The following is a 26,434-nucleotide window of genomic DNA, read 5'->3' on the forward strand; positions in this document are numbered from 1 at the left end:
CCCCAGGCACGATATTTAAAGGAATATTTCATTTTTTTTTCACTTTAATCGTCATTAAAATCAGTGCTCCCGCCAAAACGGCCATTTTTAAAAACATTTTAGGCATTGACCCATGTCCCCTGGGGCAGGAGCCAGGTCCCCAAACCCTTTTTAGGACAGTATCTTGTATATCAGCCGTTAAAATTAGCACTTTTAATTTCGAACGTTCGAGTCCCATAGACTTCAATGAGGTTCTAAAGTTCGTACGAATTTGGGGTCAGTTCGAAAGTTCTGGTGCGAACCGAACCGGGGGGTGTTCGGCTCATCCCTACTCCCTAGTTATTGGCGACATAAATGAGGTGCCTTGGTCTGTAAGGACTTCTTTAGGGATGCCCACCCGACTGAATACCATAAACAGCTCCTTGACGATGTTTTTAGCAGAAACGGTGCGTAAGGGAACCGCTTCAGGGTAACGGGTAGCATAATCCATGATTACTAGGATATGCTGATGATCCCAGGCAGACTTGGGGAGTGGACCCACAAGGGCCATGGCAATCCTCTCAAAGGGCACTTCAATAATTGTTAATGGCACTAAAGGACTTCGGAAGTGGGGTAGTGGGCCTGACATCTGTCACACAGGACAGGATTGACAATAATTCTCAATATCCTTCTGTACCCCAGGCCAGTAAAACCTATGCAACACCCTTTCAGTAGTTTTTTCAACCCCTAAATGGCCTCCTAGCAAGTGTCCATGGGCAATTTTCAACACCACCCATCTGTATGGCTTAGGAACCACCAATTGTTCAACCACTTCATCATTCATTTTACATATACGATACAGTAAATCCTCACTGCTGCTGAAATAAGGAAAACAAGGCCTATCCCCTGGTTCGACAGGTGCCTGATTAATCACTATTACATTTTCCCAGGCCCTGGCAAATGTCTGGTCTTTTCTTTGCTCAGTACCAAAATTTTCTTTGTGCACATTAAGGTCAGCAAACTCCAACATAGGCTCGGATTCAGCAGACGGCTGTCCAGCTCTACTGATGGTGGGGACTTCCTCAGACTACCCCAGTTCTCCTGCCATAACCGATAGAGGTACTCTGCCATTGGACGACTGTGCTGTCCATCAAAGGAGGCGGGACTTTCTCTTAAAGAGGCCGTTGTGTAAACAGGAGATTCTCCTGTAAGATGTCTTTGGCACTCGTCCTGCCCCCTCCATGTCCCCTCCAAGGCTGCGCTGATGGTAATGGTGTCTGCATTCCTGGCAATTGCATTTTGGAGCTGCATTCCTGGCAATGGTGAGTGACATCCTAGCAATGGTGGCTGCATTCCTGGCAATGGTGGCTGCATTCCTGGCAAAGGTGAGTGAATTCCTGGCAATGGTGAGTGAATTCCTGGCAATGGTGGCTGCATTCCTGGCAATGGTGGCTGCATTCCCGGCAATGGTGGGTGAAATTCCCGGCAATGGTGGCTGCATTCCTGGCAATGGTGGCAGCATTCCCGGCAAAATTCCTGGCAATGGCGGGTGAATCCCTGGCAATGGTGGCTGCATTCCTGGCAATGGTGGCAGCATTCCCGGCAATGGTGGCTGCATTCCCGGCAATGGTGGCTGCATTCCCGGCCATGGTGGCTGCAATCCTGGCAATGGTGGCTGCATTCCTGGCAATGGTGACAGCATTCCTGGCAATGGTGGCAGCATTCCTGGCAATGGTGAGTGAATTCCTGGCAATGGTGGCTGCATTCCTGGCAATGGCGGGTGAATTCCCGGCAATGGCGGGTAAATCCCTGGCAATAGTGGGTGAATCCTTGGCAATGGTGGCTGCAATTTTCCGGAAGCTTCCCTCTTAAAGTGTAGGTGCGTGTTATACACCAATAAATACGGTGTATCCAAACATTACACTTGATTTCATCTATTCACCACACACAGCTAGGGATGAGCCGAACACCCCCGGGTTCGGTTCGCACCAGAACTTTCGAACGGACCCCACGTTCGTTACGAACGTTAGAACCCCATTGAAGTCTATGGGACTCGAACGTTCGAAATGGAAAGTGCTAATTTTAACGGCTAATATGCAAGGTATTGTCCTAAAAAGGGTTTGGGGACCTGACTCCTGCCTCAGGGGATATGGGTCAATGCAAAAAAAGTTTTAAAAACGGCCGTTTTGGCGGGAACACTGATTTTAATGACGATTAAAGTGAAAAAAAAAGTGAAATATTCCTTTAAATATGGTGCCTGGGGGGTGTCTGTAGTATGCCTGTGAAGTGCCACGTGTTTCCCGTGTTTAGAACAGTCCCTGCACAAAATGACATTAAACGGAAATAACACCATTTAAAACTGCATGTGGTTTTAATGTTATATCTGGTTCCTGCAATATGGTTGAAAATCATTGAGAAAAATGGCATGGGTAGCCCTCCCTGCCCATTACCAGCCTATTTGGGTCTTGTACGCATATTAAGGGGAACCCTGTACCCATATTAAAAAAAGGAAATGCGTGTGGCCCCCAGGCCCTATATACTCAGAACAGCAGTATACAGGCGGTGCAAACAAGACAGGGACTGTGTAGGTTTGTTGTGTTAAGTTGAATCTGTTTGTAATTTTCAACTGGTACATTTTTGAAGTGTAGCTCCAGTCAAAAAAAATATTTTTAAGCTTTTTGGAAAACATAGGGAAGGGTTATCACCCCTGTATAATTTGTTTTGTCGTCCATCTTTTTTCATCTCACTTGCTGCTGTCTCCTTTCGTTTGCAAGTAAGAGATGTTTGTAAGTTGGATGTTTGAAAGTAGGGGCCTGCCCTATATGCTCTGCAGAAATGGCGGAACAAGGTGTTGGTTTTGCCACAACATTGTAAGCCCTCAAAGTGACTCTTGGTGGGCGCTGGAGCGCCCTGCTGTGAACGATTATATCAAGAATTGTAATTACATGCCATTGTTGAACAGTGGTAGAAAAATTGACCTTTAGTGGTTGTGGTGCTGGTGCCACAACACTATAAGTCCTCACCGTTATTCTGGGTGGGCACAGGAAGGGGCCCTCCTGTGAAATATTATATCAAGAATTGTAATTACATGTCCCTGTTAAACAGGGGCAGAAAAATTGGGCCTTAGGCACTGGTGCTGGTGCCATCACACTGCAACCTCTGCCATATACTCTAGTTTTATTGCAGGAATTAGCCCTGCTGCAAAGCATTGCATCAAAAATTGTACTTAAACGCCCCTGTTAAACAGGGGCAGAAAAATTGGGCCTTAGGCACTGGTGCTGGTGCCACCACACTGCAACCTCTGCCATATACTCTAGTTTTATTGCAGGAATTAGCCCTGCTGCAAAGCATTGCATCAAAAATTGTACTTAAACGCCCCTGTTAAACAGGGGCAGAAAAATTGGGCCTTAGGCACTGGTGCTGGTGCCACCACACTGCAACCTCTGCCATATACTCTAGTTTTATTGCAGGAATTAGCCCTGCTGCAAAGCATTGCATCAAAAATTGTACTTAAACGCCCCTGTTAAACAGGGGCAGAAAAATTGGGCCTTAGGCACTGGTGCTGGTGCCACCACACTGCAACCTCTGCCATATACTCTAGTTTTATTGCAGGAATTAGCCCTGCTGCAAAGCATTGCATCAAAAATTGTAATTAAACGCCCCTGTTAAACAGGGGCAGAAAAATTGGGCTGATGGCATCACCCAGAACCAGAAATGTTCTTCCAACATATCAGCGGAGGAGGAAGAGGATAGACAATCAACATAACAGGACAGTCACTCAGCATCAGCATAGGCAGTCTTAAAGGGATGTGATATTTCAAAAAAAATTATTCGGTTACATCAGCTTCAGGTGCTTGGTAGCTGTGGGTGATCCAAGACTGATTCATCTTGATGAAGGTCAGTCGATCAACTGATTCGGTGGACAGGCGCACCCTGTGATCGGTAACAAAGCCACCAGCAGCACTGAAGGTGCGTTCCGAAAGAACGCTGGATGCAGGACAGGCCAGTAGCTCAATTGCATACTGTGCAAGCTCTGGCCAGTGATCCATCCTCAAGACCCAGTAAGCCAGAGGATTTTCGGTGGGAAAGGTGTCCAAGTCTGACCTTGCCCCTAGGTATTCCTGCACCATGTAAATTAGACGCTGGCGATGGGTGCTGGAACCAATCATACCTTGAGGCTGCGGACTAAAAAATTGTCTGAAAGCATCAGTCAGACGGCCACCTTCTCCCCCGCTCCTTCTGACCGATGCCTCAGCAACACGTTGTCCAGGACCAGGAGTTTGTAACCTCCCAGTCTCTGGGAACGCGTTGCACAGAGCTTTCTGCAAGGCCTCCCGGAGATGTCTCATCCTCTGCTCCCTCTGCGATGGCAAGATAAGGTCGGCAACCTTACCCTTGTACCGTGGATCAAGGAGAGTGGCCAGCCAGTAATGGTCCCTCTCCTTGATCCGAAGAATACGAGGATCCTTCCGAAGGCTTTGCAGTATCAGGGAGGCCATGCAGCGTAGGTTAGCTGAGGCATTCGGTCCGGAGTACTCTGGGTCACTAAGGACTAACATGATCCGCAGCTACCTCCTCCCAGCCACGTACAAGTCCACGTGTTTCTTGGGACTGTAAATCATCCCTATAAGACTGCTGCTGCTGATGCTGATGCTGAGTGCCAGCCTCCACCTCCATGCTGACAGAGTCATCCTCCTCCTCCTCTTCCTCCTCCTCACCCTCTTCCTGTGTGATGGGTGGCACAGCAGGAACACTGTCTGGATAAAGGGGGCCTTGAGAGGCAAGGAAGTCCTCCTCTTCCTGCCTCTGTTCTGCCTCAAGTGCCCTGTCCATTATTCCACGCAGCGTATGCTCCAAGAGGTGGACAAGAGGTACAGTGTCACTGATGCATGCACTGTCACTGCTCACCATCCTTGTGGCCTCCTCAAACGGTGACAGGACAGTGCATGCATCCCTGATCATGCCCCACTGGCGTGGTGAGAAAAAAACCAAGCTCCCCTGACCCTGTCCTGGTGCCGTAGTCGCACAGGTACTCATTGATGGCCCTCTGCTGCGTGTGCAGCCGCTGCAGCATGGCCAATGTTGAGTTCCATCTGGTGGGCATGTCACATATAAGGCGGTTCTTGGGCAGGTTCAACTCCTTTTGGAGCTCAGCCAGCCGAGCACAGGCATTAAATGATCGGCGGAAATGCACACAGACTTTCCTGGCCTGCTTCAGGACATCCTGTAAGCCGGGGTACCTGCCCAAGAACCGCTGCACCACCAGGTTAAGGACGTGAGCTACACAGGGCACATGGGTCAGTTGTCCCTGTCGGAGGGCGGAGAGGAGGTTGGTGCCATTGTCGCAAACCACCATTCCTGGCTTAAGCTGGCGTGGCGTCAACCACCTCTCGGCCTGCCCCTGCAGAGCTGACAAAACATCCGCCCCAGTGTGGCTCCTGTCCCCCAAACAAACCAGCGCAAGCACGGCATGGCATCGTTTTGCCTGCGTACTTGCGTAGCCCCTGCAACGCCTACGGAGCACCGCTGGTTCTGAGGACAGAGCACTGGAAGAGGCCATGGAGGAAGAAGAAGAGGAGGGGGTGGAGGAGAGAGGTGTGTCACAACCAATAGTAGCATTTTGGAGGCGTGGTGGCGGAACAACCTCCAACACTACTCCACCTTGTCCTGCATCCTTCCCAGCTGCCAGAAGAGTGACCCAATGGGCCGTGAAAGACAGGTAACGTCCCTGTCCATGCCTGCTGGACCATGAGTCAGCGGTAATATGCACCTTACCGCTGACCGCCCTGTCCAGCGAGGCAAGGACATTGCCTTCCACATGCCGGTAGAGAGCCGGAATCGCCTTCCATGAGAAAAAGTGGCGTTTGGGGACCTGCCACTGAGGAACCGTACATTGTACAAACTCACGGAAGGGGGCTGTGTCTACCAACTGAAAAGGCAACAGTTGAAGTGCTAGCAATTTAGCCAAGCTAGCATTCAACCGCTGGGCATGTGGATGGCTGGGAGTAAACTTCTTCCGCCGGTCCAGCAGCTGGGGCAGGGACATTTGCCTGCTATAATCGGACGTGGATGTACCACTAGCAGAGTTCCCGGAAGCACTTGGCTGTGACACACCTAATTCTACACCTTCATTCCTCTCAGAGCAGGTTTCAGAGAGGACTGAAGGTCTAGTGGGGTTGGAGATGCCAGCTGATGAGGAGCAAGGAGAGGTCCGCTTTGTTCTTTGGTGTGGGTCTTTGAGGTACGCTTGCCAACGAGCTGCATGGCAGGTCAACATATGTCTGGTCAAGCATGTGGTGCCCAAGCGGCTGATGTTTTGGCCACGTGAGATATGCTTGAGACATATGTTGCAAATAGCAGCGGTGCGATCTGATGCACTCGTCTCAAAAAAGGCCCACACCAAAGAACTTTTAGAATAACGCGCAGAGGAAGCGCTCTGCACAGGCGGAGCTCTGCGGTGTGATTCAGTCGGTGTGCTGCCCCTAAGCTGGCCCCCGGAGGGCATCCTGCCTCGTTGGACATGTGCCTCCTCCTCCTCCTCCTCCTCCTCCCTCCTTCCAGGCACCCACGTGGAGTCAGTGCACTCATCATCCCCTCCCTCTTCATCACTGTAGCAAACCTGGCAGTATGCTGCAGCTTGTGGAACATGACTGCCAGATTGCTGTCCTTCTTGAGCATCCCCTCTCTCTGCGCTCACGCTACTGCCTTCCTCTAGCTGAGTGTCATCATCAGAGCCCACCAAACACTGGGCATCCTCCTGGAGCATGTACCCAACACTGTGCTCAAAGAGTTCAGGAGACTCCTCAGGAGGACGTGGTGGGTCTAGGGAAGGAGTCACTGATGATGACATTGAGAGGAGGGAAGACGATGCGTTGGCAGCTGCTTTGCTACTACCCTGAGACTGGGTGAGAGAGGATGAGGAGGATGAAGAGGGCTTGGTCATCCACTCTACCAAGTCGTTGGCATGTTGCGGTTCAACATGTCCAGCTGCAGAAAAGAAGGACAAGCATGTCCCATGGCCACGTGCTGATGACAATACACCGCGTCCACGACCAGCACTGTTGTCTCTAGACACAGAGCCTGCTTGCCCTCTTTTATCGGCTCGCGCCTGTCTGCCTCTCCTTGCTGGCCTTCCAGACATGGTAATGGCCTGAAGGGAGTTGGGTAAAACAGTAGTTGGGTAGTTTATATTGTGCTGGAGGCACACAACACCCACTAACTCCTGCAGATGCCTTTTTTATAGAACAGCAGAGATAAAGGGGTATATACAGATGTATACTGTGCTGTGCTGGAAGCACACACAACTTCCAATAACTCCTGCAGATGACAATTGGGCCCAAATAGAGAACAGCTATGTAGGTGGATTATAGCGGTATGTACTGGGTACAGAGCACGCAGACAGTATGCACTACCTCCTGACACTACTGACTGCAAGCTCTATTGTTAAAGATGGACCACTAGCTATATAGGTGAGGTGAATATCACGGTGTATACTGCGGTCAGGGCACGCAGACAATAACCAGAAAACAGCAGAGTTAAAGGGGTATATACAGATGTATACTGTGCTGTGCTGGAAGCACACACAACTTCCAATAACTCCTGCAGATGGCAATTGGGCTCAAATAGAGAACAGCTATGTAGGTGGATTATAGCGGTATGTACTGGGTACAGAGCACGCAGACAGCACACACTATCTCCTGACACTACTGACTGCAAGCTCTATTGTTAAAGATGGACCACTAGCTATATAGGTGAGGTGAATATCACGGTGTATACTGCGGTCAGGGCACGCAGACAACAACCAGAAAACAGCAGAGTTAAAGGGGTATATACAGATGTATACTGTGCTGTGCTGGAAGCACACACAACTTCCAATAACTCCTGCAGATGGCAATTGGGCTCAAATAGAGAACAGCTATGTAGGTGGATTATAGCGGTATGTACTGGGTACAGAGCACGCAGACAGCACGCACTATCTCCTAACACTACTGACTGCAAGCTCTATTATTAAAGCTAGATCACTAGCTATATAGGTGAGGTGAATATAGTGGTGTATACTGCGGTCAGGGCACAGACAATAACCACTACACAAGAGCAAGATAGGAAATCAGCCAAAAACGATTGGTGTGTAACTGTGTTGAAGGTACACAGAACACCCACTGCTTCAGATGCCAACACACTACACGAGGCCGCCTCAAAGGCGGCCTTATATAGTGTGGGGCGTGCACTACACAGCCTGAGCTATGATTGGCCACAGGCAGGATGCCTGTGGCCAATCATGGCTCTCCTCGCTGCTGGCGCTGCGATTGACTGACTGTGACCCCGCATGCTTGGCCAATCACAAGCCAGCAATGCACTGCGCCATCGCAGTGCATTGTGGGCCGTGCGCGCCACACGAATTTTGACGCGAACGGACCAAGAGTTTGGATTTCGCCGAACGGACGAACAGCCAATGTTCGAGTCGAACGTACGTTCGACTCGAACGTACGTTCGACTCGAACACAAAGCTCATCCCTACACACAGCCACAAAGGCAAGAGAATTCTTGTTGGGCCGTGTATTAGTGCTCGGAGGATCACACTTAGACCGAATTTTAATGGTTCAAAGAATGTCAGGCAAAGTGGTCGGCCCTCGCGCATGTTCACTTCATCAAATCTGGCCCTCTTTGAAAAAAGTTTGGACATCCCTGCTATAAGATATCTCTTTATTTCTTTCTTTTTTTTCTTCTTTTTTTCTCTTTTTTTCTCCAAGTTTAAAAGGCACCTCACTAGATTGTGTAGAATATAATGTATATGGGCTTACCTATATCTAAACTGTGTTAAAAGCTGTACTCACGGAAAAAAAGATGTTTCTAAAACTGTAAATTATCGGATGTAGGATATACTATATATGGACAACATCCATGAACTATGCACACCATAGAATATGCAATGCGGTATGCATAAATTCACCAACATCTAGATCATGTCAGCAAACCCCATATACACGAAAAAAAAGTATATATATCCCATATCTGTGAGACTATCCCATATGAAGTGTGCTGTATCCAGAGGTACCTATATGTGAATTGTGTTCATAAACTAGGTAAAAACCTCCCTCTATAGTATTGTTGGATATAGGGAAATATGTCCTATTGCCACACGCTTTGTACATCTGAATGACTCACACGTATATATTGTATATAATTTCATGCATCCACATAAACATTTTTAGAACTTGGATGTAAAGGGAATCTCTGACTGTTTTAATCTCATGAGTCATCCTCATAGAAAGAATTAATGTGAAAGGACCTGTGACTTGTTATGCCCCGTACACACGAGAGGGATTAAGTCTGACAGACCTCCAAAGGAGTTCCGCCGGAATTCCGCTGGAGTTCCGACGGAGTTCTGGCGGACTTTTCGACCGAACGGACTTGACCACACACCATCACACCAAACTCCGACGGAGTCGAACGTGATGACGTACGACTGGATTCGACGTAGGAAGTTCATAGACAGTAGCCAATAGCTGCCCTAGCGTCGGTTTTAGTCCGTCGGAGTAGCACACACACGAGCGAATTTTTCGAAGGGACCGGGTCCGGCGGAGTTCCGTCGGGAAAATTTAAAGCATGCTTCATTTCTAAAGTCCGTCAGACTTTAGCGGAGCTAAAGTCCGTTGCAGCCCACACACGATCGGATAGTCCGACGGACTCAGTCCGTCGGAGTTTGGATGTCGAAAAGTCCGCTCGTGTGTACGGGGCTTTATAACATTAAATGTTGATTTTAGAATAAATAAAAACGGTGATAAAGAATAGAGAATAAAGAATACAACTGCAACACTAGTACATCAATAAGGATTTCCTAGAATTAGGGTAGTCTTGATTATAAAGGGGAACTCCAATGTTTCAAAAGATTTCTCAATCATAGTAATATGAAACATCCCAATCAAAATTTAACCCTGTCGGGATTCTGGTTTCTAGAAAAAATATCCAGAAAACCATCACGTTTACAGAGTATGAGAAATCTGTCGTCTCCCCGCTTGGGGGCCACCACTTTCTCAATGCCTTATATAAACAGATTTGAGACATCCTTCTGATGTACAGTGTTCCAGTGTTTAGCCACATTAGTGGATTTGTTCTTTTCAATATCATATAAATTATCATATAGACGGTCTTTAAAGCGGAGGTCCACCCTAAAGTGGACCTTCCGCTCATCGGAACCCTCCCCCCACTCCGGCGCCACAATTGGCACCTTTCAGGGGGGAGGGGGGTGCAGATACCTGTACAGTACAGGTATCTGCACCCACTTCCGGGATAGCTCTCTGCGGAAAGGGGCGTAGATTACGCCCCTTTCCGCAAGTGCCCGCCCCTTTCCGCAAGTGCCCCGCTGCCTGCTGGGAAACACACAGATCCCAGAGGCAGCGGGGACCGTCCTTATTGCACAGCGCGACTCGCGCATGCGCAGTAGGGAACCGGGAAATGAAGCCGAAAGGCTCCATTTCCTGATTCCCATACTCAAGATGGCGGCGGCAGCACCCGAGAGACGATCTAGAGATCGGCTTCGGGTGCCGACATCGCGGGCGCGCTGGACAGGTAAGTGCCACTATTTTGAAAGTCAGCAGCTGCAGTATTTGTAGCTGCTGGCTTTTAAAAAAAAAAAAACGCAGAGTCCCGGCGGACTCCCGCTTTAAGTCTACGTGTAGTGCATCCTACATATTGTATATGACAAAGGTTGCAGGTTATAACATAAATTAAAGAGGTTTTTTACAGAAAATTGTAAGTTCAACTTATTCAAATGGCTTTGGAACCTAGATGCAGTTATGACCATTGAAATAAAATAATATGCAGTATTTTTATTTTTAATGTTTATGCCGACTTCCGGGCTCTCCTCCCGTGGGAGTAGGTGTGTTTATCGGCTTCGCAATGGTCCCTGGGAACTTTTTTAGCTATTTCCCAGGAATCAGTGGGGGACACAGTCATGCCGAAATCTCGTGAGATTTCGGAAGGAGGACGCCGGTCACGTGACGAGGGCATGTCCGAAATTGCCATTTTGAAAGTGGGCAGGCAGTTCTATCTGCCATTACCACTATAGCACATGAGGCAAGAGGAAGGAAAACAAAGAGGACACTCAATGAGCATGTGCGAGATGGAGCGGTGGATGCTGGGAGCTCAGTGTCATCGCATCCAGGAAGTAAATGCCTGTGGGCTTCAAACGCCCACAGTGAAAATGGAAACCGCCGGACTGCTTTTTTAAAAGTTTTCCTTAGCAATGAAATCGTCACGCCGGGGGTTAAAAAGACGCTGATCGTGACTGCAAAGACACTGTAGGAATCGCCCACCAGTGACACAGGTAAAAAAAAAAAAAAAAAACAGCAGCGGAATCCCGCTTTGGAATTCCAGTACTTAGTGTTGCAGTTTATAAAAGATCTGATGTTAGCAGTTTTGTTGTTAACACAAGAAGTAACCTGTGTACCTCTCATAATATGGCAACAGTAAGCACAGCCTGTTCCACCACATTTGAAATTGCCTGTGAATCTCAGCCAATGTTGGTCAGATTTGCTCGTTGTGAATAGGCTGGGAGATAAAGTATGTCCTAAAGTAGGTGCTCTACGAGAAACCGTTTTTATGCCTCTAGAAAGAATTATGATTGTATGCAAAATCGTTGAATAGAATGGGAAGATATTTTGTCACTATTTTTCTTACATCGCTGAATTCCAAACTATAGGATGTGGAAAACACAGGAATATTTGTCTCTGAAAAGGAAAGTTTACTTTTATTGCTATTTCTATTGGAAGAATGTTTATTCTGCAACAAAGTGTCCCTTGGAATGGTACTAGCTGAGACCAGGGCTTTTTGTATATTAACAGGTGTGTGTCCCCTTTCCTTAAATCTATTGGCCATTTCACTGGCTTCCACCAATTTTAGCAGGTGACCGCTGTGATAGCGTCTCCACAACCTCCATCAAGGTTTTCCTATCCGCTTTGGCATCAGTGGCTAGCTGTTCAAACAGCCTCTGCGATTGCTCCTGTGCGATAGCATTAGCTTGCTGTAGTGCAGCATTAATTGCTTTTTTTGTTGTACAGCACTAATCTGTTGGAACAGCGCCTTGGTTTGCTCCTGTGCGATAGCATTAGCTTGCTGTAGTGCAGCATTAATTGCAGCATTTGTTGTACCTACAGCACTAATCTGTTGGAAAAGCGCCTTGGTTTGCTCCTGTGCAATAGCATTAGCTTGCTGTAGTGCAGCATTTGTTTCCTGCTGTGCAGCGTTTGCTTGCTGTTGTGCAGCAGATATCATCAATTGTTTTAGGATTTCCTCCATGTTTTAGTCACTCTAGGTACTGGCCTTTTAAGTAGTAACTTACTACAGCTGCCCGCATTCTCCACCATATGTAACCTGGGGGACAGGTAGCAGGTATGGGATGAGCAGTTTCTCAGGCACAGATACCAAGTCCAGAGATGAAGTGACCAACAGTGCTGTGTTTATTTGTGGTATATACAAGTCCATATACAGGTGCTGTACAGTGCTCCAGAAAACAAAATAAAGGGAAAAGTAGCAAAACACAAATCCTAGCCATGTCACGGCTCTAGCTATACAGTCTGCAGGCCCTCACTATCAGACTGAACAAGCCTAACGCTTGTCAGTTTCTACAAAGGACTGCTTAACAGGTTTTACCAACCTTACTCTGCTCACAGACCGACTTTGTGTTTATGTCCCAGGCAGAGAGAAAGGCTGTCTGCTCAGGTGAGCTTAAATTAGCCTGGGGAAGAGGACCAAGACCTGAACTGGATCATGGATCATGGATCACAGATTTCTAAATGTGTATGAGAGGAGCCTGGGAGAGGTATAAACCCCAAACAGGACTTTTCCTGGCTCTCTCTGGGACGCTCTGCTACTATATATATATATATATATATATATATATATATACATATATATATATATGTATATATATATATATATATATATGTATATATATATATATATATATATGTATATATATATATATATATATATATGTATATATATATATATATATATATATATATATATATATATATGTATATATGTATATATATATATATATATATATATATATGTATATATGTATATATGTATATATATATATATATGTATATATATATATATATATATATATATATATATATATATATATATATATATGCCATAGTTTTCATAACTTACCTATAGACTAAATAATATACACTGATTTGGGTTATTTTCACCAAAGAAATGGAGCGGAATACATTTTGGCCTACATTTATGAAAAACAATTATATATTTGCAAAGTTTTATAACAGCAATGAAGACAAACACATTATTTTCTAAAGTTTTCCATCTTTTTTTGTTTATTTAGCAAAAAGTAGAAAACCCGGTGGGGATAAAATACCCCCAAAAGAAAGCTTTATTTATGTGAAAAAAAAGATACAAAGTTCATATGGGTACAGTGTTGCATAATCGTGCAATTGTCATTCAAAGTGTGCCAGCGCTGAAAGCTGAAAATTGGCCTGAGCAGGAAGGGGGTGCAAGTGCCCGGTATTGAAGTGGATAAAGGCCTTGTCCCCTCTGGTAAGATAACCCCCCCCCCCCCATGTTGATAACATGTGAAATGGTACGTCTCAAGAAGGAGGGTGACTCACACGTTTGCATGCAGATCACCCTAGATAACACCCACATGTGATGCCGAGCCTCCATGTTTGAAAAAACTGAAATTCAGTGAATGACTTGTGGTGGGTCAGGGACAGGCAGGCTGGAGAGAAGAGACCTAGGTGACACTGGACCTCCTCCAACCAAGAAATCAGGCAGGGCTCTATCTGACTCTTTGTAGCTTCTAATGCACATTGTGAGACGCTCACAGCATGTGGTGAAATATAAGACCCTATACAACTGTGCAAGACTAAAGAAAAGGTTGGAGTTCAACTTGAAAACAGCAGATTGGACGCTCTGAGATACTCCAATTCTAGGAGAACAACAAATCCCAGCATATCCTCGTCATTCCTGGCTCCCCCCATGTCCCTTCACTTCCTACCCCCCCCCCCCCCATTTTTTTTACCTCAATGTTTGTCACAGGATTTCTGGGTTTGTTACACAGGCCTTGGCCTGTATTCATTTTGTTTTGTTCTACTAAGTAAAAGCAGTTAGAATTTTAGTCTGGCTGATCTTTTATACAAACTAGTTTGTTTGATTATAACCCTCGTCTCTTCTGACGGTATTTGCCTTAAATCGTAGATATGTTAATTGTTTCATACATTGCTCCTTGGTTATTAATCGACTTTAACATCACTTTACTGTGTTGTTCTGATGTGCTGAACTGTAAGTTTTATGCAACATTTATAATAAAACTTATATTGGAAAAAAAAAATCCCAGCATATCCTGCAGCATTATTTTATACAGTAGTAGATTCTATATTGCTTTAGCACGATGGAGGAGTAGCAAAGATACAGTAGATAGAGATATCAGGTGTCCTCTGGTGTCCTTCAGTCCATATCAGAAGGTCACCTTCTTCTCACAGATGTACTTTATTCCTTCAGAACAGTGACGATCATTCCATTCATATCCCGACTCTAATGCAGCACAGTCTTCCCCTCCTCCAAGACCATGACCCTTATAATCATCAGGCTGACCCTTAATCCAGAACCTGAAGGACAGAAGTGACAATAAGGGTTTAGATCAATACAGGAACTGAGCAGAACTGGAACCTCAGAAATGCTATAAAATGAGAATTAAAAGGTGTGAGCCCAACAACTGTGATCGGCTGCAAGAGAACTGACCACACACTACAATTCAATGGTACAATCTACTAAGGTTAGATCAGTGGTGGCCAACCCCATACATACATAACCCCTAGCTATGTGATGTGTTCTTCCTCCCACCTATTTCCCTGATTGAATATGTGAAGTTTTCTCCTCCAGTTCTTCATATGAGAAGTTCTTCCCCTTCACTCCTTTACCTATTGGTCTATGTGAGGAGTTCTTTCCCTCATCTCTTTCCTACATTGGCTATGTGAGGAGTAGGGATGGGCTTGGCTTGGCTTAAACCTAGGCTGTTAGAGTTTTTGGAAGAATGGCCAAACGTTTGGTCCCCTCTGCCCTGGGAGCTGAGCATCATCTATAGAAGTGGCTTCCTATTTTCAGTGGTTCCTACAGAAGCGGCAAGTACTGGTGCCCGCTGCATCCCTAGCAACTAGGGATGAGCTTCGTGTTCGAGTCGAACATACGTTCGACTTGAACATCGGCTGTTCGCCCGTTCGGCAAATTCCAAACGTTATGGGCCGTTCGCGCCAAATTCGTGTGGCGCTCACGGCCCACAATGCACTGCGTCATCGCAGTGCATTGCTGGCTCATGATTGGCCAAGCATGCACTGTGACCCTGCATGCTTGGCCAATCACAGCGCCAGCAGTGAGGAGAGCCATGATTGGCCACAGGCAGGATGCCTGTGGCCAATCATAGCTCAGGCTGTGTAGTACATGCCCCACATTATATAAGGCCGCCAGCGCGGCGGCCTTGTGTAGTGTGTTGGCGTCTGAAGCAGTTAGTGGGTGTTCTGTGTACCTTCAACACAGTATACACCGATTGTTATCGGCCGATTTTCGATCTTGCTCTTCTGTAGTGGTTGTTGTCTGCTTGCCCTGACCGCAGTATACACCACTATATTCACCTCACCTATATAGCTAGTGATCTATCTTTTATAATAGAGCTTGCAGTCAGTAGTGTTAGGAGCTTGTGCGTGCTGTCTGCGTGCTCTGTACCCAGTACACACCGCTATATCCACCTACATAGCTCTTCTCTATTTGAGCCATCTGCCATCTGCAGGAGTTATTGGAAGTTGTGTTTGCCTCCAGCACAGCACAGTATACATCTCTATATACCCCTTTATCTCTGGTGTTCTATAATAAAGGCATCTGCAGGAGTTAGTGGGTTTTTTGTGCCTCCAGCAGAGAACAGCAATAAAGGGTAGATACAGGTATATATTGTATACACCTGTATCTACCCTTTATTGCTGTTCTCTAATAGAGCCATCTGCAGGGCTTAGTGGGTGTTGTGTGACTCCATTACAGTATACCCCTTTATCTCTGGTGTTCTATAATAAAGGCATCTGCAGGAGTTAGTGGGTGTTGTGTGCCTCCAGCACAATATACACTACCCAACTGCTGTTTTACCCAACTCCCTTCAGGCCATTACCATGTCTGGAAGGCCAGCAAGGAGAGGAAGACAGGTGCGAGCTGATAAAAGAGGGCAAGCAGGCTCTGTGTCTAGAGACAACAGTGCTGGTCGTGGACGCGGTGCATTGTCATCAGCACGTGGCCATGGGACACGCTTGTCCTTCTTTTCGGCAGCTGGACATGTTGAACCGCAACATGCCAACGACTTGGTAGAGTGGATGACCAAGCCCTCTTCATCCTCCTCATCCTCTCTCATCCAGTCTCAGGGTACTAGCAAAGCAGCTGCCAACGCATTGTCTTCCCTCCTCTCAATGTCATCATCAGTGACTCCTTCCCTAGAGCCACCACTTCCTCCTGAGGAGTCTCCTGAACTCTTTAAACACAGTGTTGGGTACATGCTCCAGGAGGATGCCCAGTGTTTTGTAGGCTCTGATGATGACACTCAGCTAGAGGAAGGCAGTAGTGTGAGCGCAGAGAGAGGGGATGCTCAAGAAGGACAGCAATCTTGCAGTCATGTTCCACAAGCTGCAGCATACTGCCAGGTTTGCTACAGCGATGAAGAGGGAGGGGATGATGAGGGCACTGACTCCACGTGGGTGCCTGGTAGGAGAGAGGAGGAGGAGGAGGAGGATACACATGTCCAACGAGGCAGGATGCCCTCCGGGGGGCAGCTTAGGGGCAGCACACCGACTGGACCACACCGCAGAGCTCCGCCTGTGCAGGGCGCTGCCTCTGTGCGTTATTCTAAAAGTTCTTTGGTGTGGGCCTTTTTTGAGACGAGTGCATCAGATCGCACCGCTGCTATTTGCAACATATGTCTCAAGCGTATCTCGCGTGGCCAAAACATCAGCCGCTTGGGCACCACATGCTTGACCAGACATATGTTGACCAGCCATGCAGCTCGTTGGCAAGCGTACCTCAAAGACCCACACCAAAGAACAAAGCGGACCTCTCCTTGCTCCTCATCAGCTGGCATCTCCAACCCCACTAGACCTTCAGTCCTCTCTGAAACCTGCTCTGAGAGGAATGAAGGTGTAGAATTAGGTGTGTCACAGCCAAGTGCTTCCGGGCACTCTGCTAGCAGTACACCCACGTCCGATTATAGCAGGCAAATGTCCCTGCCCCAGCTGCTGGACCGGCGAAAGAAGTTCACTCCCAGCCATCCACATGCCCAGCGGTTGAATGCTAGCTTGGCTAAATTGCTAGCACTTCAATTGCTGCCTTTTCAGTTGGTAGACTCGGCCCCCTTCCGTGGGTTTGTACAATGTGCGGTTCCTCAGTGGCAGGTCCCCAAACGCCACTTTTTCTCACGGAAGGCGATTCCGGCTCTCTACCGGCATGTGGAAGGCAATGTCCTTGCCTCGCTGGACAGGGCGGTCAGCGGTAAGGTGCATATTACCACTGACTCATGGTCCAGCAGGCATGGACAGGGACGTTACCTGTCTTTCACGGCCCATTGGGTCACTCTTCTGGCAGCTGGGAAGGATGCAGGACAAGGTGGAGTAGTGTTGGAGGTTATTCCGCCACCACGCCTCCAAAATGCTACTATTGGTTGTGACACACCTCTCTCCTCCACCCCCTCCTCTTCTTCTTCCTCCATGGCCTCTTCCAGTGCTCTGTCCTTAGAACCAGCGGTGCTCCGTAGGCGTTCAAGGGGCTACGCAAGTACGCAGGCAAAGCGATGCCATGCCGTGCTTGCGCTGGTTTGTTTGGGGGACAGGAGCCACACTGGGGCAGATGTTTTGTCAGCTCTGCAGGGGCAGACCGAGAGGTGGTTGACGCCACGCCAGCTTAAGCCAGGAATTGTGGTTTGTGACAATGGCACCAACCTCCTCTCCGCCCTCTGACAGGGACAACTGACCCATGTGCCCTGTGTAGCTCACGTCCTTAACCTGGTGGTGCAGCGGTTCTTGGGCAGGTACCCCGGCTTACAGGATGTCCTGAAGCAGGCCAGGAAAGTCTGTGTGCATTTCCGCCGATCATTTAATGCCTGTGCTCGGCTGGCTGAGCTCCAAAAGGAGTTGAACCTGCCCAAGAACCGCCTTATATGTGACATGCCCACCAGGTGGAACTCAACGTTGGCCATGCTGCAGCGGCTGCACACGCAGCAGAGGGCCATCAATGAGTACCTGTGCGACTACGGCACCAGGACAGGGTCAGGGGAGCTCGGTTTTTTCTCACCACGCCAGTGGGGCATGATCAGGGATGCATGCACTGTCCTGTCACCGTTTGAGGAGGCCACAAGGATGGTGAGCAGTGACAGTGCATGCATCAGTGACACTGTACCTCTTGTCCACCTCTTGGAGCATACGCTGCGTGGAATAATGGACAGGGCACTTGAGGCAGAACAGAGGCAGGAAGAGGAGGACTTCCTTGCCTCTCAAGGCCCCCTTTATCCAGACAGTGTTCCTGCTGTGCCACCCATCACACAGGAAGAGGATGAGGAGGAGGAAGAGGAGGAGGAGGATGATTGTGTCAGCATGGAGGTGGAGGCTGGCACTCAGCATCAGCAGCAGCAGCAGTCTTGTAGGGATGATTTATAGTCCCAAGAAACATGTGGACTTGTACGTGGCTGGGAGGAGGTAGCTGCGGATCATGTTGCCCTTAGTGACCCAGAGGACTCCGGACCGAATGCCTCAGCTAACCTACGCTGCATGGCCTCCCTGGTCCTTCAAAGCCTGCGGAAGGATCCTCGTATTCTTCGGATCAAGGAGAGGGTCCATTACTGGCTGGCCACTCTCCTTGATCCACGGTACAAGGGTAAGGTTGCCGACCTTATCTTGCCATCGCAGAGGGAGCAGAGGATGAGACATCTCCGGGAGGCCTTGCAGAAAGCTCTGTGCAACGCGTTCTCAGAGACTGGGAGGTTACAAACTCCTGGTCCTGGACAACGTGTTGCTGAGGCATCGGTCAGAAGGAGCGGTGGAGAAGGTGGCCGTCTGACTGATGCTTTCAGACAATTTTTTAGTCCGCAGCCCCAAGGTATGATCGGTTCCAGCAACCATCACCAGCATCTGATTTACATGGTGCAGGAATACCTAGGGGCAAGGTCAGACTTGGACACCTTTCCCACCGAAAATCCTCTGGCTTACTGGGTCTTGAGGATGGATCACTGGCCAGAGCTTGCACAGCATGCAATTGAGCTACTGGCCTGTCCTGCATCCAGCGTTCTTTAGGAACGCACCTTCAGTGCTGCTGGTAGCTTTGTTACCGATCACAGGGTGCACCCGTCCACTAAATCAGTTGATCGACTGACCTTCATCAAGATGAATCAGTCTTGGATCACCCACAGCTACCAAGCACCTGAAGCTGATGTAACCGAATAATTTTTTTTTAAATATCACATCCCTTCAAGACTGCCTATGCTGATGCTGAGTGACTGTCCTGTTATGTTGATTGTCTATCCTCTTCCTCCTCCGCTGATATCTTGGAAGAAATTTTTTGGTTCTGGGTGATGCCACCGGCCCAATTTTTCAGCTCCTGTTTAACAGGGGCGTGTAATTACAATTTTTGATGCAATGCTTTGCAGCAGGGCTAATTCCTGCAATAAAACTAGAGTATATGGGAGAGGTTGCAGTGTGGTGGCACCAGCACCAGTGCCTAAGGCCCAATTTTTCTGCCCCTGTTTAACAGGGACATGTAATTACAATTCTTGATATAATATTTCACAGGAGGGCCCGTTGATGTGCCCACCCAGAGTAACTGTGAGGACTTATAGTGTTGTGGCACCAGCACCACAACCACCAAAGGTCAATTTTTCTACCACTGTTTAACAATGGCATGTAATTACAATTCTTGATATAATCGTTCACAGCAGGGCGCCCACCAAGAGTCACTTTGAGGGCTTACAATGTTGTGGCAACACCAACACCTTGTTCCGCCATTTCTGCAGAGCATATAGGGCAGGCCCCTATTTTCAAACATCCAACTTACAAACATCTCCTACTTGCAAACGGAAGGAGACAACAGCAAGTGAGATGAAAAAAGATGGATGACAAAACAAATTATACAGGGGTGATAACCCTTCCCTATGTTTTCCAAAAAGCTTAAAAATATTTTTTTTGACTGGAGCTACACTTTAAAAATGTACCAGTTGAAAATTACAAACAGATTCAACTTAACACAACAAACCTACACAGTCCCTGTCTTGTTTGCACCGCCTGTTTACTGCTGTTCTGAGTATATAGGGCCTGGGGGCCACACGCATTTGCTTTTTTTAATATGGGTACGGGGTTCCCCTTAATATGCGTACAAGACCCAAAGGGGCTGGTAATGGGCAGGGAGGGCTACCCATGCCATTTTTCTCAATGATTTTCAACCATGTTGTAGGAACCAGATATAACATTAAAACCGCAAGCAGTTTTCAATGATGTTATTTCCATTTAATGTCATTTTGTGCAGGGACTGTTCTAAACACGGGAAACACGTGGCACTTCACAGGCATACTATAGACACCCCCCAGGCACCATATTTAAAGGAATATTTCACTTTTTTTTCACTTTAATCGTCATTAAAATCAGTGCTCCCGCCAAAACGGCCATTTTTAAAAACATTTTAGGCATTGACCCATGTCCCCTGGGGCAGGAGCCAGGTCCCCAAACCCTTTTTAGGACAGTATCTTGCATATTAGCCGTTAAAATTAGCACTTTTAATTTCGAACATTCGAGTCCCATAGACTTCAATGGGGTTCTAAAGTTCGTACGAATTTGGGGTCCGTTCGAAAGTTCTGGTGCGAACCGAACCGGGGGGTGTTCGGCTCATCCCTACTAGCAACCATCTCTGATACATTACTCACATGGGTGGGAATCTACAGTTACATTGGCAAAGGGACAGGGATAACAGCAACTGTCACTGGCCATATTTGGTCAATGATGTCACTACTTTCCCCTCCCCTTCCCTTATATAGCCAATAACAGCTCAGGGAGCTGTCATTCAGCTAGCAGTACCATTGGGAATAGCCATGTACATGAGGTCAACTCAGTTTTTAATTTTGACAAGCTGGCAGGTGTAGGGCATTCTGATTGATTATGGATTTACAAGGGCAGACTCTTTTTTGGGTATTTTTCGTTTTTATTTGGGTGTCTTTATTTATGGGTTACACAGTTAATATGCACCTCCTACTCATTAACATGAGGGGAGGTGATATATGTAGGCCCTCATATTTTTAACAGGGGCTTCCAAATTCTGATGAGCTCCCCCACAGACCCCACACAACCATTGGCAATGGTCCTGGGGAACAGGCCCTTATCTTCATCAACATCAGGATAAGGTGCTTTGCCAGGGGGTCCTCCCTGGCATGGCATCCCTCCAAGTCAAAGTCATGTGGCTTAGAATGGTTCAGGAGGGAGAAAAAAAAACTGACCTGGGGGTGTTCCACTCATCCCTAATTAAGATAAAAAGCCTTCTGTGTGCAGCAGCCTCCCTCAGCCCCCTTAATACTTACCTGAGCCCCATCTCGAACCAGCGATGTTGCAGAAGTGTTTTGCTGCCTGGGACTCTCCCTCCTCATTGGCTGAGACAGAAGTATGATGCCATTGGCTCCTGCTGCTGTCAAAATCAGTCAGCTAATGAGGAGAGAGAGGGGCGGGGTTAAACCATGCCTCCACGTCTGCCCCCTTGTGGGGGCACTCGACAGTAGGGAGGGGCCAGGAGCGTTGACGGGGGACCTGTGAAAAGGAGGATCTGAGCTGCTCTGTGCAAAACCATTAAACAGGGCAGGTAAGTATGACATGTTTGTTATTTTTAAAGAAAAAAAAACTGAGACTTTAGTATCACTTTAAGAATATGAAAGCATTTCCAATAGGATCCACAGGTTTTATGATGCTCACCTTTCACTCGCACAAAGAGGCAAGAGGGTGAAAATCAAGTACATCGATCAGGGGAAGAGGCAACACCCCACTGGAACCTTTTATTACAGAGTCAGTACCTCTACCCAGCCCCCCACTGGTATGTTCTGCTCAAAAGGTCTTGCTCATAAAGACTGACTCATAGATTATTAATAAACATGTACTGAGGCCCTGCCACTGGAAAAATGGTTGAAAAACGGCACAGGGTTCGCACATGTGCAGAGTGCGGGACTCCGGAGTATGGATTTTGAGCTGAGAAAACGATTTTTACAGCTTTCCCGGGATTTTGGTATTCCTGAACGTTTGGAGATGTCAAAGTGCCTTGGGAGAGAAGAAATCTCCAACCCAGTGTCCGGGTTTTGTTGAAGACCAGCAGGGTGTGTGTGAAGCACTGAGAACATTTCAGGGCAGCAGCCAGGAGGGAGGTGCGCTCCCATTCTGGAGACAGGGCTTCAGCGCTCCCATTTTGGAGACAGGAGTGAGCCAGTATCTCTGGGTGCATTAATGAGGAGCTGTGTGCCTTAATGAGGAGCTGTGTGCCTTAATGAGGAGCTGTGTGCATTAATGAGGAGCTGTGTGCATTGATGGGATTGAAGATATGTGCATTGAAGAGACGTTGGTCTGAGGGACACATTACTAAGAGCAGAAGTACTGCTGAAGAAAGAGCCAGGTGGCTTGATATTTTTTGCCTGCTTATGCCATGAGCTGGGAAAGTTTATGGACTTTATGTCAATCTGTTTTCATAAAACTGGGCTACCAGGCCCTTAAAACTGGCATGGACTTCACAAAAAAAAAGCATCTACCACTGAGTCTTATCACTCCATGTCACAGTACATTATTGTTTTCTGTGTGACAAAGTATTGTACAGCACTGAGTAGAGATGGCCTTGAGGTTCGCCCGGTGGTCGGTTTGTGTGGAACTTTGCTAGTTCGCGATTCACCATACCGGCAGACTTATAGCGCTGTTCGCAGCGGCCATATTCATTTACATTGTGAAGAACTTTGACCCATGACACATCCATCATGGGGTACAGGACAGCCAATTGAGACATTTCAGCACATGGACATACCTCCTACCTTATAAACAGACCTAGTCTGGTGGCCATTTTACATTCTGCCTTTTGTCAGTGTAGGGAAAGGACGCTGTGTGGAGCAGGGACAGTCAGTCTGTAATCACTAGCTATTACTATTATGTCCACAAAAGTCCTTTTAAGGACTGGTATAGGTATACAGTATATAGGGTTGTAATTGTAATCCACTTAAAATATACTTTCTTTCAAATATAGAAAGCATATTACAGTGCTGTCCGATTCTGCAGCTGTCTTTTCTCAGTGTAGGGACAGAGTTTGCTGTTTGGAGCAGGGACAGTCTGTAATTCACTAGCTAGCTACTATTAGGTCCACAAATGTCCTTTTAAGGACTGGTATAGGTGTACTATATATAGGGGCGTAATACACATCTAAAATTATTTCAAATATAGAAAGCATAGTATAGTGCATTTCTACTGTGCAGCATTGTGACTGCTGAGCGGTTCTGCAGCGATACTACAAAGAGTGACAAACGCAATTAGAAAAAAGTATTATAACTGGTGTGATAGACCAGTGGCCCCCAAAAATGACAGACTGAAGCGGGGTGTTATATACCTTCTTCCACATACATACTGCACTTCTCTAGAGACTTTTGTCACAGGGTCATTTAAAAAATGACAGGCAGAGGAAGAGGCAGGCCTTTCCGCAGGGGTGGTAGGGGTAGGGCAGGAGCAACAGGCTTGAGCCAAAGTGGCAAATTGCAGAAGGTGCATTCGATTACATCAGAGGACGCACCAGACTTACTTGAGTGGCTCACTCAGCCTTACTCTTCTGTACCCTCCTCATCCTCTCGATCTGCACCCTCTTCTTCACTCTCTGCTGTGTGCACCCCCAAAGACACTACCACCAACACCACCACCACCATATACCCTCCGTTTCAGTCACAGAATTATTTTCCGATCCATCACAAGACATTTCCGATGCGCAGCCACTCTTGGCATTGGATCAGGAAGAGGAGGTAGCAACAACCGATAACCAGCAGTCTGACCACAGTACCCAGATCAGCCCAAGGAGGTTGGTCCCTGCTGTTGCTGCCTACTCCGAGATCTCTAATTATAGCGGTGGGGAAGGTGACGTCGATGATGACGTGTCTAGTGATGTCACGTGGGTGCCCACAAGAGAGGAAGAGGAGGGGAGTTCAGAGGGAGATATGGACCAGCAGATAGGGAGGAGAAGCAGGCAGAACTTAGATTGCACAGGAGGGACAAACCATACTTACATAGTTAGTCAGGTTGAAAAAAAGACAAGTCCATCCAGTTCAACCACAAAAAAAAAAAATATAATAATATCATACAATCCCATATACCCAATTCTATAACCACAGTTGATCCAGAGGAAGGCAAAAAAAACCATCAGAGCATGATCCAATTTGCTAAAGCAGGTGAAAAAATCCCTTCCTGATCCCCCGAGAGGCAATCTGATTTTATCCGGATCAACTTTACCTATAAATGTCAGTACCCAGTTATATTATGTACACTTAGGAAATAATCCAGGCCTTTCTTAAAGTAATCCACTGAGCTGGCCAGAACCACCTCTGCAGGGAGTCTATTCCACATTTTCACAGCTCTTACTGTGAAGAAACCTTTCCGTATTTGGAGATGAAATCTCTTTTCCTCTAGACGTAAAGAGTGCCCCCTTGTCCTCTTTGTTGACTGTAAAGTGAATAACTCCAAGTTCACTATATGGACCCCTTATATATTTGTACATGTTGATCATATCCCCTCTTAATGTCCTCTTATCAAGAGTGAATAAATTCAGTTCCTCTAACCTTTCCTCATAGCTGAGCTCCTCCATGCCTCTTATCAGTTTGGTTGCCCTTCTCTGCACTTTCTCCAGTTCCCCGATATCCTTTTTGAGAACTGGTGACCAAAACTGAACTGCATATTCCAGATGAGGTCTTACTAATGATTTGAACAGGGGTAAAATGATATCTCTCTCTCTGGGGTCCATACCTCTCTTAATACAGGAAAGGACTTTGCTCGCTTTGGAAACTGCAGCTTGGCATTGCATGCTATTATTAAGCTTATGATCTACCAAAACCCCCAGATCCTTCTCCACTATGGATTCCCCCAGTTGTACTCCCCCTAGTGTGTATGATGCATGCATATTCCTATCCCCCAAGTGCATAACTTTACATTTCTCAACATTAAACCTCATCTGCCACATAACCGCCCAATAGACCCAACCGCCCAACAGACCCAATATCATTTATGAAGATATTAAAAAGTAAGGTTCCCAGCACTGAACCTTGGGGTACACCACTGATAACCTTAAACCATTCAGAGTAAGAATCATTAACCACTACCCTCTGAATTCTGTCTTTTAGTCAGTTTTCTATCCATTGTGACAGAGCGAGGCTCTGTCCTTATGAAATCGGAAGAAAAAGAGACAGAGTTTGCATATCTCCAGCCCTGTGTCCAGGTCTTGAGGATAACGAGCAGGGTGTGTGCCCAGCTGCACACAGGCCATATAATGAAGGGCTGTTGGGAATGGAGTGTGGAGGATGGTGGAGTAGCTTGCTGCTGTGCATGTCCAAAGAGCCCAAAGCTGTGTGCGTTGAAGGGTTGAAGCTGTGTGCGTCCAAAGAGCCCAAAGCTGTGTGCGTTGAAGGGTTGAAGCTGTGTGCGTCCAAGAAGCCTAAGACTGGGTGTATCCAAGCAGCTCGTTTGAGGGGCAAGTACTTATAGCAGCACTACTGCTGAAGAGTAGCCAGGTGGGATAGCATTTTCATTTGGATTGTGTGTATTTAATTTAAGATTGGACCCCTGCGTGGGATTCCTGGATGGACTATTATTTTGTTTTTCCTTTTAATAAACGTGGGCTACCAGGCCCTTAACTATAAATGCCTGCCTGATGTGGACTGAAAAATGCCTCTAACCACTTGAGCTAAACACCCCAATGTTACACCATTTACAAACTGATATTTCCAAACCTGTAGACTTTACCTTACACATGAGCCGTGTGTGCGGAACTGTATCCAACGATTTTGCAAAATTCAAGTATACCACGTCCACCGCCACCCCTCTGTCCAAGTATACCACGTCCACAGCCACTCCTCTGTCCAAGATTTTACTTACCTCCTCATAAAAAGAAATCAGGTTTGCCTGACAACTTCTGTCTTTCATGAATCCATGCTGTCTGTTGCTTAAAATATTTTTTTCCTGCAAGAACTCGTCTATGTGATCTTTTATTAATTTCTCCAGTATCTTCCCAACTATAGAAATTAAACTAACAGGTCTATAATTACTTGGTAAAGACTTTGTTCCCTTTTAAATATAGGCACCACATTGGCCCTGCGCCAATCCAGTGGTACTATTCCTGTCATTAATGAGTCCCTAAAAATTTGATACAATGGCTTTGAAATTACAGAGCTCAATTCTTT

General features: G+C 46.9%; 1 protein-coding gene across 3 annotated transcripts in view; it reads right to left on the minus strand.

The window, feature by feature from the left end:
- Positions 1-14,001: 14,001 nt before the first annotated feature.
- Positions 14,002-26,434, minus strand: part of LOC143964305 (C-type lectin domain family 10 member A-like) — an 82,118-nt gene continuing 69,685 nt past the window's right edge. For all 3 annotated transcript variants that reach the window (XM_077474005.1, XM_077474003.1, XM_077474004.1), the window contains one exon: positions 14,002-14,594. In XM_077474005.1, the coding sequence (XP_077330131.1) occupies positions 14,444-14,594 (151 nt within the window). In that variant the 3' untranslated portion in view covers positions 14,002-14,443. The remainder of the gene's footprint in view (positions 14,595-26,434) is intronic.

Source organism: Lithobates pipiens, unplaced genomic scaffold (genome assembly GCF_037356315.1).
Source record: "Lithobates pipiens isolate NorthernLeopardFrog02 unplaced genomic scaffold, aLitPip1_a1.2 Scaffold_8, whole genome shotgun sequence".
Classification (NCBI taxonomy): Eukaryota; Metazoa; Chordata; class Amphibia; order Anura; family Ranidae; genus Lithobates; species Lithobates pipiens.